Source organism: Polypterus senegalus, chromosome 9 (assembly GCF_016835505.1).
Source record: "Polypterus senegalus isolate Bchr_013 chromosome 9, ASM1683550v1, whole genome shotgun sequence".
Classification (NCBI taxonomy): domain Eukaryota; kingdom Metazoa; phylum Chordata; class Cladistia; order Polypteriformes; family Polypteridae; genus Polypterus; species Polypterus senegalus.
The window spans coordinates 156,817,510-156,837,212 of record NC_053162.1 but is presented as its reverse complement, the minus strand read 5'-3'; the positions used below and the strand labels follow the sequence as shown (position 1 = coordinate 156,837,212).

Below are 19,703 nucleotides of genomic sequence, written 5' to 3'. Positions count from 1 at the left end.
AATTGCATAGGGAAACTGATGAAGTGATCACCTAATCAAGAAGAAAAAGAGCAGCGATATCAACTGAGCATGAAGCAACTTGCAGAAACTGATTATGTGATACAAAGAATAAGAAGAAGAAGAATCTTGGCAGCTCTAGCATCTGGTAATTGTCAAGAACATGCGGCATGGCAACCCACTGCTACCTGTAAACCTTAGCTGGAACCTCGATCTTGGTAGGACCAGAGGTCTGCATGTTTTCTAATAATGTTTCAGTTTTACTTTTGGTTTCAGGTAGTTTTTATTTTTCAGTTAAAAAAGAGAAACTGTAGTGAATACATTCAGCATGTGCACATGGTAAGATAAATTGTGTAGTCAATGATGATCATGTCATGTTTTACAAACCCTGCACTCAAATCCCTCAAAGCTAATAAACCCCCTGACATTTGTAGCTACCCAGGGGGAAATCTCTGCTCTTTGCTGCACAAGAAATTTAAGCGCCAAACTGTATATTTTTTGTAGATTAAAGGTATGGAAACTTCAGGCAAATTTTTCTTCTATATCAAATTACACTACTGTTCATTAAAAACATAACTAAAAAGCATTAACTATACATAAGAAAATTATAAAGACACACACACTTGCAAAATCTGTAATATCTTGTTAAAACACCATATACAAAATGGGTAATATGCATAATTAAATATCAGCTTAAGTTTTAGATAGATAGATAGATAGATAGATAGATAGATAGATAGATAGATAGATAGATAGATAGATAGATAGATAGATACTTTATTAATCCCAAGAGGAAATTCACATAATCCAGCAGCAGTATACTGATACAAAGAAACAATATTAAATTAAATAGTAATAAAAATGAAAAATGAAAAAAATAAGCACCTAATGAAACTTCATTATGAGCTACTCTTATTATTACTATTATAGAATAAATACATACATTTGATTTCAGTCTGTAACGGCCGGTGTAAATGTATGGTGCTTGTAAAGGTTAGCATTTTTTTTATTATTATTATTCAGTTTTATTCTTTCAGTCGCATTCACACTCCCCCTGACCTGACACTGCTGTTTTCAAATAAAGATGCGCTATAACAGAGGTGAACTCAGATGAGGATGAGGGAAATACATCGGAGAAAGAGAACAGAAGACTTCCCTGCAAGAAACGTCCACTAACAGAAATTCGTTTCCACCTTTTGCAAACTGCTGTTATCACATGGCACCATTTTCTAATATCCAATGTTCTTGGATTGTCGCTCATTGATTCCTTCTGAAGAACTTATTGGTTTCTTTCAGCCGAGGCAGTTCTCAGGTGACAACTATGGGGTTGGTCGGTGATGTCTGTACTTTCATCTTCAAGTGTGTTACTTATTGTCTGACACTACCTATTCAGTCATCTCCTTCGCTGAGTGTCTGCTAGCACATTTCCCTCATCTTGAGAAATTCGATTACAGCAGATTGTCAAAACAACTTGTTCAATTTCTTACAGTTAACTGTGAATGTGTAACTGAGACAGGCAATCATTTTTTTCATTCAGATACAGGACAATTAACAGAACTAATAGTTTCAGTATTTTCAGGTGTTTCTTGATAATTTTGATATTCTTATTACTTTTTTGCACTTTGTGAACAATTTTGTTAATGGCCTTTATCTAGTAAAGCCAATAGCCATCAATGTGACTGCAAGTAAGAAGTAGAACTGCAACACAATGGCGTACTGATGTTAGCAATTGCAGATTTTTACAATTATTTTTTATTCAACTGTACAGTTCACCAGGAAAAATAAATTCATCCTATACTCTTTTGTGATCAGCAAATAATTAAATTTTCAACATAAATGTTACAATGTCATTGAATACATTTAAACTATTTGCCTAATAAAATGTTCTTATTATTTTATATATATATATATATATATATATATATATATATATATATATATATATATATATATATATATATAAAACAGAGACCCAAGCAGAAAGACATCTTAACAAGAATCATGCCAGGATGCCAAGTATGACAATCCTAATAAAAGAGGCAGCTAAGCTTGTGGTTCCGCCGGCACTTTAGCAGTTTCAGTATGGTCTCTATCTTGTGAGCATCTTTCTTGAAGCAGTTGAGCAGCGTGTAGTCTCTCAGAGTGGATTCCAACACTTCCGGCTGCTTGTTGAAATGTGTCAGTGTCTGCTGAAGCTCTGTCGTCAGGAATCCCTCCTGCAACATCTGTCAGATTAAAAAAAAGGCTTGAAAACTGCATTTGGAAGCAGACTCGGTGCATTAGAAGCAACACAGGTAAAATGTTGCATGGTCTTGCCCAATCACTAAATTCAAATTCAAAAACATGGAGATCTCAGAAAAGCCCACCATTGAATATAAAAGGAGTACAAGCCACAAAAGTGGTAGCTTGACATTTTTTACAAATGTGTGTTAACATGAGAAGATTCTGACAGATTTCTCCAGGGTACAAAGTTGAAACGTAATCTGCCTACTAGTCAAAATATTAAATACTAAAAGTTGCTTACTCTGAATAACTGAATTTGCTTGTGAAAACAAAAGTGATCACAATGCCTAGTTTTGGAAACTTTTCCCATTATTTAGAATTTTGCTTTATGGAGCACTCCTTGTGGTAATGTTGTGTAACTTTGGTCTTGAAGACTCAATACATTTGTTCTTTTTTATTTGATTGATATTGTAGCACTGGTGTCATGTGCCAAATGGATTCTTTGCTCTTTAAATCGCTCTTTTTGGCAGTTCTCTGTATTTAAAAATATCGCTCACTGTTGCCGCATAAGATGGAATTAACATGCGACTGTGATAGGCTTGCTGTTTTTATGGGTTCCCCAGCAGCTGGCTATGAGCAGATCATTGACATGATGTAATGCCAACTTACACTGATGGCAATTGTGCAGCCCAGTGCCCACAGCTATGGGCAGCAGCCATATTCCAGAGCATCTAGTAGTTTATTAACTGAGGATGGACTAGGGGAAATGAAGTGCGGAAGTGCATTTTTCTTTAAAACAACAACCAAAAATAAACAATAAGCCGTGTCATTTTGAGATGCATTACAAAAGTTTGCAATAAATAAATTTATAAATAGGGCACTGAGGCAAAACCAATTCAAAAGTTAATAAACAGCTAAAACTTGTGGTTGAAATCAGAATCGGCCTTCTCAGACTTTGTGCTCCAGTGTACCCCTGCTCTTACTTTAAAATCAGTCAAGAGGCACAAGGCACTAATGGACTCAGTCCTCCTGGCTCTCTCTCCCAGCTACCTCCTTCGGTACCCTCTGAGTTCACTAGAGCCTGCTCCTCTCACTGCACCTCTGCCAATTGCTGCACTAAGCTTTCCCTCAAACCTGACTAACTCTCTGTTGCAGTCTGTCACTTGCTGCCACCTCCGCCAGTCACCACAGTGAGCCCCAAGTGCCTGTGATCTTCCCTGCTCCTTCCAAACAATCAACAGGCTTGATCAACATCCCTGGAATGGTATTCCTCTTTAGTTACCCAGAGATCCACAAGACTGGTTCATTCTCTCTCTTGCACTGGTTACGCTCCTCCGATTCTCTTATCTATCTTTTATTCCAACCATTGATTTTTTGACCTCCCTCTTCACTCAGGGATGAAATGACATAGAAACTCTTCCAAATGGCAGGGTGGTCTTCATTTCATGTTGCTGTCATGTGACTGGAGTCAAAAGATACATCAGCAGGGATATTGAGCACTGTGTTGTCAGATAGCACAGCAGGTATGTTAAGTGTTGCAATGTATCTGAAAACATAATCACAAACAGAACATTGTGTCTGGAGCTGCAGTTGCTTCATTCTCTCAGGGGCCCAACTTCATTCCAGATTTTAGACTCTCCCTCCACAGGCCAATGCACTTTAGCAAATGCAGTAGTCTTTCAGCTGTCTTACGTTTTATACTTAGGCTGCAAATGGCATTCTACATCCCAGATCTCAGCCTTTAGACTATCCAGCAACTCACCAGGTCTTCTTGTCCTCCCGCTCCTGATACAAATGTAGCATAAGCACCAAATGTTGTATGGATAACCTTTTATTTATACCTCTCTTTTGGGTAGCTTGCTATTATTAAAGCTTTAGAAAATTAGAAAGACCATAAAGATTTAGATGAGAACAGGCCATTCAGCCCAAGAAAGATAGCCAGTCCTAGCCACTTGATTCTTCCAAAATAACATCAAGCCAAGATTTAATGGTTCCTAAAGTCCTACTGTCTACCACACTACTTGGTAACTTATTCCATGTGTCTGTGGTTCCCTTTGTAAATGTCTAAGGTACTCACTGGACATTCTCAAAGGATCGCTCACTATTGCACCAATAAATGGATTTCATATGTGACTTTGCAGGCTTGCAGTTTTTGTAGGATCCCCTGCATCTGGCTCTGAAGCTGCTTAATGACATGATGTCATGGCAGCTCATTGTGTTGGTGGCTCATCCGCAGGCTGATGCAGTGTGTCAGCGCTGTTACAATATTATATTGTATCTTATAAATAAGACATAAATTAGACAAGAATAAAATCGTTGCTGCTTACAGGATATGTATGTTTCATATCAATCTTAACATCCATCCCTACCCATTTCAGTGAGCCCTGGTATCAGAAAACCCAATTAGAAGGAGCCATACATAAATACATTTTCAATGTTGTTATTGGTATTTAGCTGAACAACTGATACTTGTACACCCGAGCTCACTAAACACCCGCCTAATTCCAGTTTAAGGAAACAGTATGCATTTTCTCCTGTCTTCTTAAGCAGGTTTAACTTCCTAGAGGCCCAAATAATCTGACTGGAACACTTAAAGTTACCGTAACTAATTTTAAAGGGCCTAGTGTTCAGTCAGTTCAGTCCAAATGGTACATTTAGCCTTGAATACTGACCAAATGAACAGATTGGACAAAATGATTTTCATTATTTTAATGGCCAACTACTAGCTCTAATTAATATGTGAATTTAAAGATGAAAGCAGCCCTCCAACCCATTTAAAGATAATAATATTTAAAGACAGCGGGAAGACAAAAAACAGCCATGTGCTGCATATTGGGTGGGCATATGCAATAAAATGAAGTGCACAAAATCCAAATGAATCTCTTCTCATCACCAGATGAATATTTATCTGTCTTAGCCAATCTTTTTTTGGCATCGCTTCAGGAAGTCAGTCATGAACAAAGCTGCTTTCTGCTCCCCCTTGTCTCACTGCATTACAATGTGATACTCATTGGCCTCTCCATGAATCGCCACTCCTGGTAGGGTAACCTAAGGCAAACTGGTCCTAGTTGAGACGTCAGACTAAGTGCTGTTCACAACTTCCTAATGAGAAGAATTATCAAGGACCGAGTAACCTTGCCTAGACAAGGTATAATTGGGCTCTGCCATGGAGCCAGGTCTGGGGGAAAAGCTTAGAGCACCAGGCCAACCCTCAAAATGCCAAAACAGACTCTAAGGACATGAAATGTGACCTTTATTGGGGGAAAGGTGGTGTGGGATCAAGAGTGGTAGCATCTAGATATAGTCAAGCTCACCTTAACACACAGTACATGGGCTCTGGAATCAAATTCCTTGGAGAAGGGTTGGACTCTATTACACTCTGAACTTGCCAAGGGGGGAGAGGGGGTAGGTGGAATGAACAGACATTCAGGAGGACCTCAAAGTACAGTCACTGCTCTGCATCGAAGGAGCCAGTGATGATGGTTTTTGGTATCCAATCAGGATGCCTCCTGAACACCCTGATGGGGAGTTTCAGGCGCATGAAACCAGGAGGAGACCTTGGGGAAGACCAAGACCACACTGGAGAGAGTTTATATCCCCCACCCTGAGGAGTTTGAGAAGGTTGCATGAAAAGGGATGTCTAAGCATCTTTGCTTAGGCTGCTGCCCCTGTGACATGGACCAGATAAGCATTAAAAAATGGATAGATATTGTCACACGCGTGCGCTTGGGAGCCAACTGAAGGGACCAGAACACGCCAATCCCACACTAGACCGGGGGGCAGTGGGTTGCACTAAACCTCTCTATTTTCTCTCAACAGACCAAATACGAGAAATGCTTCCTGTCCCAGCCCCGAGGACGTCACTTTCTGGGAACAAACTATAAAAACCCATCATCCTTCATATCTAATCCTTTCTACTTTGGACTTGGCAAATTGTACTCAACTAAAAGCCTTTTGCAGCTAGGAAAACTATACAGTCAGCTGCCCCAAACCTTTGTTGTGTGTCCAGTCATTCATTTCACAATATATTCAAGGATACCTATTGGTATCAGCCACAGAGCAGTTTGACTGAGAAAGATCGAATTGGAAGTTATTATTTTCATTAGTAATAAAGATCTTGTTTACCAAAAACAAGTCAAACTATAAACTCAATTAATTCTACAGATCCTTAAACTTGCACTTGTTTGCATCAGAGGTGAGATGTAAAAATTCGTATCAGATCCCATTCCTTGTCTGCTAATGTTGATCCTTAAAAGAGTACATAGTCCAACATAAGTGAGATATTACTTTAAATTACAAAATAATTCTCATCAATTTTATTGTAAACTGGCACAGTCCCTTTCTTTGTAGAAATTTCTATCCAACTGGGCTTCTTCATATGTAAAGCAGGTGGTGAAACTGAAGCTATTAAGATTTAGCTTTGAGACTTTGGATGCCAGAATGATGTAACAGCAAACTGTTTTGCCAGGAGTTGGCAAGTCTGTCAACTCAGATATTGACATCAGTATATATTGGCTGTGGGAGATTTATTTTTTTGAGTTTAAAGATATCAGGAAAAAGTTTTTTTCAAGTTGGATATTTAGCCCCTGCAGGAATAATTACTATTTATTTTTAAACAGCGGATATTGATTCTGTGCAATGTTCTGTGCAGACCCCCAGAGAGAGAATAGATTTGTGTGTTATTATGCTTTGTTATTGTGATCCTGATTGCTCAACAATACTGCTATTATGACCTGAATTCAAGTCTTTAGAAAATGAAGTAGAGAAAATACCTTTTTAATGAGTAGCACTATGCCTTGCTCCAGGCTGGGCAGCTTATCTGACACCCACTTGGTTTTGTTGAGCAGGGCATCAGGGACATCATCGTAGCGATTGAGAGTTTCTTGCAAGTAGGTAAGTGGTTCTATCCATGTCTGGACTAGCATTAACACAGAATGGAGCAGCCATTTGTCCTATAGAAAGTCAACAAGAAGGAAAACCCAATCATTAAAATCAAATTTGATTTCATAAATATTGCATGTTTTATTTACCTCGGCAGTAACATTCTTGTCTCTGGTGACCCTTCCTGTGAAGTCAGTAGATGGATTGGGAGAGTATGGGAGTCATGAGGTCATGGAAAGGGGTGTGTGGTGCTCCCAATATCTATGCAGAAGTTCAAAGGTCCAACTCTTTAGAGTCCTGGTGCTTCCTGTCTTTCTATATGGATGTGAGACATGGACGCTATCCAGTGACCTGAGACAAAGACTAGACTCCTTTGGTACTGTGTCTCTTCAGAGAATCCTTGGGTATTGCTGGTTTGACTTTCTGTCAAATGAGTGGTTGCTTATGGCCTGACACCTACAAGGCACTACCCCACCCTCACCTGGGCTGTTCAGATCATATCAGCGTTTTTATGGTTCCTGCATACAAGTCCCTGGTGAAGCGCACTAAACCAGCCCGCAAGAGCATCAGAGTGTGACAGGTTGGTGCGGTTTCAGCTCTCCAAGACTGCTTCGAATTGACAGACTGGGACATTTTCAGAGAGGCTGCTATGGATGGTGACTCCATCAATCTGGAGGAGTACACAGACTGGCTACATCTCCAAATGCATAGAGGATGTTACTGTTACCAAGGATGTTACCACAAGAGCCAACCAAAAGCCCTGGATGACAAGAGAAGTGCACAAGCTGCTCAAGATCAGAAATGCAGCCTTCAGATCTGGAGACAAAGCCGCCCTCAGGGTGACCAGAGCCAACCTGTCTCGTGCTATAAGGAGAGCTAAGTGGGCATACGCACAGAAGATCAACAAACAATTCAGCAGCACCAGAGACACACGTCGTATGTGGCAGGGTGTTCAGGCAATTACAAACTACAAGCCCAATCCACACAGCAGTGATGGTGATGCCTCCCTTCCGGATGAGCTGAACAACTTCTTTGCACGGTTTGAGGCACAGAACAAAGAGCCTGCGAGAAAAGCAACACCTCCCTCCACTGACCAAGCACTCTGTCTCTCCATAACAGATGTGAGGAGGACTCTATCCAGAGTCAATCCACGGAAGGCTGCAGGACCTGACAACATACCTGGTCTTGTGCTCAAAGAATGTGCAAGTCAACTGGCTGGTGTCCTCACAGACATCTTCAACACATCTCTGAGCCAGTCGTCAGTCCCAACATGCTTCAAGTCGACCACCATCATACCAGTGCCAAAGAAGTCATCAGTGACATGCCTGAATGACTACCGACCAGTTGCACTCACACCAATCATAATGAAGTGCTTCGAAAGGTTAGTCATGTCACACATAAAGACTAATCTCCCTGCCTCCCTTGACCCTCATCAGTTTGCATACCGCTCAAACAGGTCAACTGAGGATGCCATATGCTCTGCCCTTCACCTCTCCCTGACACATCTGGATAAAAAAGACACATATGTCAGGATGCTATTCATAGACTTTAGCTCTGCCTTCAACACAATCATCCCTCAAAAGCTGGTTGTAAAACTGAGCAGGTTGGGCCTAAACACCACCCTCTGCAATTGGATCCTGGACTTCTTGACAGAGAGGCCCCAGTCAGTTCAGATGGGCCACAACACTTCCAGCATCATCACACTGAGCACTGGAGCACCGCAGGGCTGTGTGCTTAGTCCACTGCTCTTCACCCTGCTGACTCACGACTGCACAGCCACGCACAACACCAATCACATCATCAAGTTTGCGGATGATACGCTGGGACTGATAAGCAGGGATGATGAAAGAGCATACAGAGATGAGGTGAAATGGCTATCCGCATGGTGTGAAGACAACAATCCATCTCTCAATGTCGACAAGACAAAAGAGATAATCGTGGACTTCAGAAAATCACGTCCTGCCCACATCCCGCTCAGCATCAATGGTTTAGATGTGGAGATTGTTAGGAGTACCAAGTTCCTTGGTGTGCACTTAACTGAGGAACTTACGTGGACACATAACACCTCATCATTAATCAAGAAAGCCCAGCAGAGACTACACTTCCTGAGGCGGCTGAAGCAAACACGTCTTCCCCCTTCCATCCTCATCATGCTCTACAGAGGCACCATTGAGAGTGTCCTGACCAGCTGCATCACTGTCTGGTATGGCAACTGCAACATATCCGACCGCAAGCGCCTGCAAAGGATAGTGAAGACAGCAGAGAACATTATTGGGGTGCCTCTCCCTTCACTACAGGACATATTTTACAAATGCAGTGTCCGCAAGGACTGCAGCATTGTGCAGGACCCCTTACACCCCTCACATGGACTTTTCACACTTCTGCCATCCAAGAGAAGATACTGCAGCATCAAAGCCAAATCTGCCAGGCTGCAGGAGAGTTTTTACCCCCAAGCTGTTAGACTCCTTAACACCAGGCTGCCCCCTTAGGACCTTCCACACGGCCTCAACCACCACTAAAAACAGAACTTTTATACATGAAAACCACTATCCTGCAAAGATGAGTGTGCATGTAGAAAAGAACTGAAAATCTCATACTGACCTTTAAGGATTTTGACACTCTTGATATCCTTCTGCTATGAAACATTCTGACCTGCCATTGTTTACACACGTCTTAAACAACTATTATCATACACTGATAATTTCTGTATTATCTATATCTATTATTTATTATTCATTTATTTATTATATTACATATCTTACACATCAATATTGCTGCTACTTCTTTGTCCTATCTTTGCACAATGTCTTGTCTTGTTTGTGTTTTCATTTTAAATTTAAAATTTTAAAATTTTTATTCTATTTTTAATTTACGATTTGCACATCATGTTGTTACACTGTGGACCCTGAACTTTGCAATTTCGTCTATCTGTATACTTGTATATGGTTGAGATGACAATAAAGTTCACCTTGACTTTGACTTTTGACTTTTTTTGACTTTTGAGTCCCGAATGAACCATACTACCTACATTGCGAGGGAGCCTCAGTTACAACACCATGGCCATGTGATGCGATTCCCAGAGGGTGAGAACCCGACACCCACGTAAAACCTGGCTGTGGTAGATAGAGGGTCATTTCTAGAGGGTCGGACTGGACCATGTGTCTGCCTGGGGGGTTGCCAACCAGGATCACAAGATGTTTCGTCATATGGTGGGTGCAGCATCACGCTGTGCCACTGCATGCTACCCAACCTGACATGACCTAACCTGATGTTTTACAGATGGATACAAACTTGAACTCAGTGATTCCACGGTAAACCTCCTTATCCTGGGAAATTTGAAAAGAAGGATAGATAGGCCTATCACAAATTACAAAGCAGACAAACATTCAATACAATAGAAATGTAATATAATGTAATTTCTTTACATTATACACTACAAAATAATTTTTAGTGTAAGCCCCATGCTCACATGCCAGAATTCAATAATTTGTGCATTCTCTATTCAATGAAACCACTGCTTTCTATCCGGATGGCTGGCTTGGACAACATTGTGCTGCACCTCTTTGAAGGAGCAGCTGTATTAATGAAGCAAATCTTCATAAAAAGCATAATGAAAACCAGCAATGTGAACTCTCTGGGACATTCTTCTTCAATGTATCCTTGGCCCATCTCATATTTTACATAAAATGAGTCATATTTTTCAGTGACAAATAACGTGATTACAGTATTAACAATTACAAAGTTACAGAAAGTCAATAATAAAGTGCTGGTAGTAAAAAATAATAGTAATGATCATAGCTTTTTAATTAATGCAACTGAAAGAAGTGTTCATAGCTGCTCACTCTCTGCGTAACTAGAGTACTGATGTCCGTGCATAATTTAAAAGTTTGACCCTTAGGGCCAATCAGGAGCAATATTTTTGGCTTAAGAGAAGGCTATGAATACAATGCATACAGGCAGCACAGGAAAGTAACACATATGAACAGAGACAGCTTGGAATGGAAACAAGTGAGCACCATAAAAACCCGGCGTCTTTAGCATTTTATTGTGGAGCTTGCATTCCTCTCTTTCCCTTGAGTTTCACAGCTCATAAAATCATATACTTATATGGAAAATTCAATATGCTCAGACAGATTTATTATTGCCGAATGACTTACTTCCATGCAAGAGTGTTTCTAGGTGCATCCTGAGGGCTGATGGGCAAAAGCTTGTTGAAAAGCAAGACCACTCAATTATACCCCAACCTGCCATCTTCAAATGGTTGCTACTGTGGGGGCCGGAGAGACTGTGTGAAATGTAGATACATGTGCTGAGCAATTGGCCTGGTTTACTTTTAATACACTTGATCTTAAGCTTTCCTTCTGCACATCTAATGAAGGAACAAAATATACAATAAGACTTACATCTGTATGGGCCTTTGGGGTCATTGACAATATGTGATGAAATAAAATCTTAACACGGCTTGCTACAACTCTTATTATCATCATTTCAATGGGAAATAGCACACATTTTCGGACATTAAATAAGCCACCAAAGACTCACTAAGATGAGGTAGCCAGTTGGGTGACCTTCATTGGCCAGCACTGAAGATTTCATTCTTCTTCTTTATTTAAAACATTTTATCTATCCATTTATTGTACTCACTTTGCATCAGGGAGCCTAAGCATACCCTGGTACCATTTAATTCAAAGCAGTTACCAACTAGGGAGCCAGACCGAGACTCATGTTTACGCTCAGTCACACACGACGAATTCAATGTCACCGTTTAACTTAACTTGGCCGGAAAACTGGAGTGCCACAAGAGAAAAACTAGGAGACTACGATCCCCACTTGTATCCGTACCAAATACTAAATAACCACGTGACTAATTTTCATGCATCTTTAAATTATTCTGTTTGTTTAAATAATATGTGATTCTTCATTTAGAAGATGGGAAGCAAAAAGCATTCATAAGTTAGTAAAGCTAAGACACTAAATAATAATTTACTTATTGTTATTATCTACAGATGCTGTATATATATATATGTGTATATATATATATATATATATATATATATATATATATATATATATATATATATATATATATATATATGCATATCTATCTGCAGTATCTACTCTATATGGATGTATATTGTGGTGGAAAATCCTTGGGTACTGTTGGTTTGACTTTGTGTCGAATGAGCGGTTGCTCATGGAGTCCCAAATGAGGCACATTACCTGCATTGTGAGGGAGCGTCAGTAACGGCACTATGGCCATGTGGGGCATTTCCCCAAGGGTGATCCGGCTCGTAGGATTCTCATTGTTGGGGACCTGAGTGGCTGGACCAGGCCAAGGGGTCACCCACGTAACACCTAGCTACGGCAGAGTGTCTGCCTGGGGGGTTGCAAACCGGGATCCCGAGCTCTTCATGTGGTGGGTGCGGCAATGCACTGTACCAGTGCATGCTCCCCAACTTGACTTAACTTGACTTGACTTGTGGTAGATGGCTGTAATCCTTACCTGGTTGCGACGCCTTGTTAATGGAAGAGAACAGACCCAAGGCATTATCTCCCCCAGAGCACTAGATGGCAGCACCCAAGATTGCAACAGTGCCTTTTGATTCCTACAGGGCACCATGGGAGCTGGGGCTGCAGAACATTGGGCTTCCGCCTCATCCAGAAGTATTTCTTGTTCACGCTAATGGGCCGCTGCAAGTGCTCCTGGGTGTGGCATTAAAGAAGCCCGCTGCCACTGCTCCAGAAGCCAGAGTTGGGAGGAAGACAACAATGCTTGTTGGGAGGAGTGGATGCAAAGAGAAAGAGAGAAGCTGGAGGAAGAAGGCAAAAGAGTGCTGTGTGTTGTACGTATCAGGAGTCATTTGTGTTTTGTACTGTGCTGCCCTGGTGGTGAATGAGGGAAGTGTTTCTCATGACCAAAGCGAAAAAAAAACATGTTCTGCTGAACTTGTGTGCTGCACCTATCTGTGTGGGGTTTGGGTGGCTGGAGTGCCCCCTCAGGCCACAACATATATATATATATATATATATATATATATATATATATATATATATATATATATATATATATATATATATATATATATATATATATATAAAATGCACGGGGTCCTAGATACATTTGAAATCGTCAGAAAAAAAATTGAAATGTAGAGATGTCAGGTAATTGAAAGGAATTATTGTGGGAGTCTCTCTCCTAGGAGGTTTCGTGTTGCCGATGTGCTCGCATAATTTATGCATTAGTGGCTAAGCGACTGTCTTTCTTCAAATGTTTCATTTTGCCAACATGCTTCCCTCACTTCTGTATTAGTGGCAGGAGAAAAAGTAGAAGGGATGTTTTGCCAATGTGCTCACCACGGTTCCATAATAGCGGATAAGTGAGTGACTCTCTCTTCTGATGTTTCATTTTGCCGATGTACTGCCCTCGCTTGTTGATCCTCGGAGGTGGAGGACATGTCCACACCAATACCTCCCCTGGAACATGAGAGGGCAACCCTCCTGGAAACTCAACCCTGTTGAGACCTGTGGCCTGGGCAGTCCAGTAGCCCTGGAGTGAAGCACTTCCGCCACACTCGGGAGTGCTACTGGAAGACGATTAGAGTGCACCTGGAGCGCTATAAAGAAGGCCACCTCAGTGCATTCAAGGAGCCAGAGTCGGGTGGAAGGTGGACAAAGCTTGCTGGGAGGAGTGGAGGTGGTAAAAAAAGAGAAAGAGAGAGAGAAAAAGAAAGAAGAGAAAGAAAGAACAAGATAGAAGGGACTGAACTTATTTAGTGACTTGTGCACTGTGTGCTAAAAAGGGCAAAGTATGCTGCTTTTTCACTTGTGTGGTCTGCCTGTCTTTGTCTGGGTTCAGGGAGCAGTATGGCCCCGTTATTTTCCACAATATATACATTTATATGGATTTATATGAATATACTGTATATAGTGAAGTATGAAATGAAATATGCTAAACCTTCGCTTTTTACACAGGGTTTAGTTGCAAAGAAAACACACTTTCTTAAAAGTAGCAATCAAAGAGATATGGGATTAGCTGCCTTAACTCACAACTACAGTAGGAAATGTCATTGAAAGTGTTTCTCTCATTAGAGCCTTAGCTTTCCCCGACTACAGGACTTCTAACTTTCTGCTCAGTCTCGAAAGTGACACCTATGTCCATCTCTGAGAAGATGTTTTTTTAATTTTATTAAGACTGAAAAAGAGTTGCTTTTAATGAAGATTTTTTTTTTCTGCTTTAATATGTTGCTGGCACGCTGTAAATCTGCTTCTATGTCTTCAGTAATAAAGTGTGCTCTTAAAAAGAACTATTTATTAATTTCATTTATGCAACTCAGAACTCATCATACACCACCATATTGTAAACAGGGCCCCCAGTCAAGCCAGGAGTAGACTTTGAATCACCTACTCCAAGAGGAATCCCATAAAAACGTCTGCTCTAAAAGGAACCTAGTGTGAAAGTATAATGAGACCACTGATTGAAGAGGTCCCCTTATACAACAGCATTTAAAAGATATTAATCATGTGCTCCAGTTGTTTGACAGTATTAGGTTTCACAGTCTTGACTACTTTATCTTTACTGTGGACATCACCTTTCTGCACACAGTCTTTCCTCATGATAAAGGTCTCAATGCCCTCAGTCAAGCATTCAACAGACATCCAGTCCAGGATCCTGCCACAAACACCTTCATCAGACTAGCAGACGGGTTTCTTATCCTCAGTGCTTTCTCTTTTGATAAAAGTTTTTTTCACCAAGGCAGTGGAGCTGCAGAGGGTATTAGATTTGAACCTAGACACATCAACATGTTTGTCAGCTGAGTGGAAATGTTTTTTTCTTTCCACATAGGCTTTATACCGGACCTGCACAAAAGTTATATCAATGATTGTGTTGGTGCTGCCTCTTGATCTAGAAGCCAGGAATTCATTTTAATGGTTGTAAAACTATCCATCCTTCTCTTATATTTACAGTTGACATTTTTATTACAGCTCTATCAATTTCAGTCTTTTCATCAGTTTTGCAGAACTTAATACCTTGTCCATTACAAGCCAACTGACTCACAAAGTTAGTGTCTTCCATCTCTGGCATACTAAAAACTCTCTGTCACTTTCACAGTCCCTTAGATTTCACCACCTCAGCAGTAACAAAGACCTTGTTTTACTAGTCAATCTACATCACTGTCCTCACCTATGGTCATTAGCTGTGGGTAATGACTGAAAGAATGAAATTGCGGGTAAGCGGCATGAAATTAGGTTTCTTTGCAAGGTGACTGGGCTGACACTCTGGGATAGGGCAAGAAGCTCAGCGATTCTGGAAAGCCTCAGTTTAGAGTTTCTGCAACTCCAGATCGAGAAGAGCCAGTTGAGGTGGTCTGGGCATGTGGTAAAAATGCCCCCCTGGAGCTGCTCCTGGCAGTTCCCACTGAGCAAACACCTGGCGGAAGACCTTGGACCCTCTGGAGGGATTCTATGTCTTGGCTGGTTTGGGATCACCTGGGAATTCACCGTGAAGAGCTGAAATCTGTAGCTGGGGACAGAGAGGGATGGGCTGACCTGCTGCCACAACAGCCCTCACCAGGAAACGCAGATGAGAAGATGAGATGAGAGATGGGAATGGATAAAAAATTAGTTATAAACGCAACATAATATTATTCATGTTAGTTTATATATCTTCATAAATAACTAATGCTTACCGAAATTTGCTGTATTTCACTTTTGGAACCTGGGACAGGAATGGCTTTAGTGATGCAGATGTTAACTCCCCTGCTTGTCTTAGACAGGAGGGGAAAGGGGACAAGCATCTCCTCCTGTAAAAAAATAAAATAAAAAAATGAAGATACAGAGTAAGAAACATTTTGCTGATTTAAAGTGACAGATACCAGAAACCAGAGGTGTCTTGGAGAAAACTGGCCTAAGGCAAATGTGGCAGAAATTCTTCAAAGCACTCATTTGAAAAAACAGAAGAATATGCGCTGGAGTTTTTGGCTTGAATTTTTCTAATTAGTATGCATAATGGATTGCATCAGTGTAGGTGTCTCAGAATTTAAACAGAAATTATTAATAATTATAACAGCGACTGGTACAAGACTGCTCAGTGCATAGGTGCATGGCCTTCACGAAAACAATTGAATGTTTTAACTCTTTTAATTAATCAGGTCTGTTGTTTGCTGGTGAAGTCAGGAGCGGCACCTGCCATACAGTACATGTTACAGACAGGGAAGCCTTAGGCGAGACTAAGAAAAAAAGAAGAAGAAAAAAAAGTAAACTCACTAAAACCCAGCTTCTCCAAATTTCTGCCATTTCCACTGGAGGTCTACGACCTCCCCACCATCAAGCCTGCACATCTAATCAAAACAGCGATTGCTTTTTTTATAACTGAACATTTTTTTTCCCCTCAAGCTCTTTAATCCTTCTGTGAAGATGTTCCTGTGCCGTGCAAACCTTTTCATTTTTGCAGGCTAATTAATTTTATCGCAGCTTTTCACTTTGTTGGATCAGATGTCTCATGCAAAATTAGTTTCAGTGTGGCGACAGCATGACATGGAAATTAAATTTAACAGGATAACTATAAAAAGCTAACTTTTCAACAATTTTGTGTTATCAAAAATAATAACAACGTTGTACCATCCATTTACTGAACCCAAGTTGGGTAGTAAAATCATGACAAAAATAAAATCGATCCAAATTTAATCTGAATTAATAATAATAAAAAAAAAATAACACAAAGAAGAAAGACATGATATATGAGTATAACCAAAAAGGGATATAAGTAAAAAGTGTACTTTTGTTTTCATCAGGAAAAATTATGTTGAATGCTTACTAACAGAAAAGTAAGGATTTTAATTAATGTTATAATCGAGCAAGCTAATCAAGTATAAGAAAGTCTTTTGTGGTAAGATACAAAGGTATTTATGAAGTCCTAGTTGTTTTAAATATTTAGTTATGATCTTTATTACTCCAAAATAAATAAACAGACAGTAAATACAGCCTTGAAAAGTGGCATTTAGATTAGTGCAGCTGCCTAACTGCCACAAGGAGCAGTGCTAGAATGCCAGCCTTGTCAATGTCTGTCTGCAGTTTGCATTCTCTGCACATGTGCAGCATTTCTCCAGGGAACTCCAGCTTTCTTCCCAGATCCCAGGCAAGTATTTTAGGTTGACCAGTGTTATTACCCCTTTACCCCTGGACTTGATTGTGAGTATGAAAATAAATGTGCCCTGTGATGCACTGGGATTTCATTTACAGCACAGTTATTTCCTGTCTTGCACTCAGTGCTACTTAAATAGCTTCAACTTGTCTAGTCCTGTTTTGGAATAATCAAGTTCAGAGAATGAGGTATCAGATCAGAGTTGCATAAAGCATGCCGATTCTACAGTCGGATATTGCAGTGGTGTCAGATAATTCCACACAGTTAGTCAAGGTAGCGGATGTGGTTCCAAAACAGTGGAGGTGTTACTTTTGAAAAACTATCACTTCTTCCGCAGTTTATTGTTGTAGTCCAGCCGTCCAGCCGTCTGGAGTATTTTTTTTGTTTTTTCTGTCCTCCCTGGCCATCAGACCTTACTTTTATTCTATGTTAATTAGTATTGCATAATTGTATTTTTTATATTTTGCCTTTTTTCTCTTTCTTCATCCTGTAAAGCACTTTGAGTTACATCACGGGTGTTGAAGTCCGGTCCAGGAGGGCCGCAGTGGCTGCAAGTTTTCATTCTAACCATCTTCTTCATTAGTGACTAGTTGTTGTTGTTAATTAACTTGTTTTGTCTTCGTTTTAATTAACTTGACTCAGGCCCCTTGTTTTTCTCTTTTTCCTTAATTAGCAGCCAAATAATAATGAGACACAAAACAAGCCACCACATGACCAGCTCCCCTGTGCCCATCAAACAATATCTGAAAATAAGGAAAAGTGAAGGTCTCACTAAGGTTGATCATCAGTTTTGGAAATGTCTGCTGTGGCAGAATGAGAGCAGCAACAAGCCATGGAATCAAATAATGGGTTTAATTAACGGCAAGAATCAGCTTCTCATTAAGAGATTGGTCGGAGTTTGAAATCTCAATTGAGCTGGTCATCTGTTGGCTCGTTTCACATCTCATTTCTGTTTGGCTGCCATTTAATGAAGAAAGGAATAAATTCAGAGGATTGAATCCTTAAAAATGGGGCTATTAAGATGAAGGGAAAAGAAGTTAATTAGTAGTGAAAACTGGTCACTTATTAGTAAAAAGGTTAGAATGAAAACCTGCAACCACTGCGGCCCTCCAGGAATGGAGTTCGACACCCCTGAGCTACATCATTTGTATGAAAATGTGCTATTTAAATAAATACTGTTTTTGTTGTAGTGTGATTACTACTGACTACTGACTGTCTATTCTGAGCTGTGCACAGTGCCAACAGCAGCCAAAGTGATTTAATGCAGATTAATGTTTCGGTGCTCACTGTTTTATAACACATTCACTAGTATACAGTTCATTCTACACGAATACATGCTTTAGTGCATAATGCAAGGTGTAACGTGAACAATGCACACCAAGCAGTGGTTTGCTAGTATGTGGAATATACATCTGCAGTATCTGATTGACATGGAGGTACTGGGTATACAATAATAATAACAACAACAACAACTACAATAATAATAATAATAATAATACATTTTATTTATATAGTGCCTTTCCCATGCTCAAGGTGCTTATTTAAACAGCAGGGTATATGTAACATTGGGTACAAATATTTCTGCAAAGAGCAGTAAACAGATAAATAAAGGAGATACAAAGCATTAAAAAGAACAAAAGACAATACACCAGAGTAAAATCCAAAATTGAATACTAGATGAACAGCCTGAACAAATCACATAGTTTGTGATATGACAGATACGCACACAGACAGAGAGGTAAACTTACTAAAGCAGTTAAAAGCTGGCATAGAGGAATTTATTTTTATTTATTTATTTTTGCCTCGCAAGCAACATTTGGATTCAGATCAACAACACACTGATGTATATGCAGAATTTGACTAATACAAACGTAATGGACATGCTTATCTAAACAGTAAAACTGGCACATCAAGACAGAAATGTGGAAGCACAAGCTGGCATTATGGTCTCTTTACTGCACTTTGCATTGATTCTTGTTTGAGGTGTCTTCCCTGTCAAGTATGTAGGTTCTTTTCTCTTTGCCAACATACATTTCACATTCATTTTCTTCATCTGTTCAGCTTGGGGGATTGAGACTACCCTGTCAATAACTGGTGTAAAGCAGCAAGCAATTATTTGACAAGAGTGAAAACAGGATTCCTGTCTATGGAAGTGTATTCCCACCCCTTAAAAAGGAATTGTGTTATTTCACAAACGGATTGCATTAGATTTTACCTGCTGGTGTCATTAATACTGTGCACACGCATGCTTGAATCATATAGTGGCAGCTTTTCTAGGAATTGGTTAACTCTGCATGTAGCTTGCAAACAAGTGACAAGAACTGAACAAGACTTACATATTTATGCAGGTAAGGTATGCTTTTGGTGTGTGTAGATATACATTTAGTTTTAATAAGGTTAAAGTTTAGAACAGATGTTTTAACATAGGCTGAATGGTTGTGCGAACTAAAGCTGGCCTCAC

The 19,703-nt window shown here is 40.0% G+C and overlaps 1 protein-coding gene across 1 annotated transcript in view; it reads right to left on the bottom strand.

Annotated features, from left to right (window-relative positions):
- Positions 1-2,024: 2,024 nt before the first annotated feature.
- Positions 2,025-19,703, bottom strand: part of LOC120534924 (somatolactin-like) — a 97,824-nt gene continuing 80,145 nt past the window's right edge. The window contains exons 4-6 of the mRNA XM_039762428.1: positions 15,789-15,902; positions 6,993-7,172; positions 2,025-2,222 (exon numbers count right to left, since the gene is read on the bottom strand). Coding sequence (XP_039618362.1) covers positions 2,025-2,222; positions 6,993-7,172; positions 15,789-15,902 — 492 coding nt within the window. The remainder of the gene's footprint in view (positions 2,223-6,992; positions 7,173-15,788; positions 15,903-19,703) is intronic.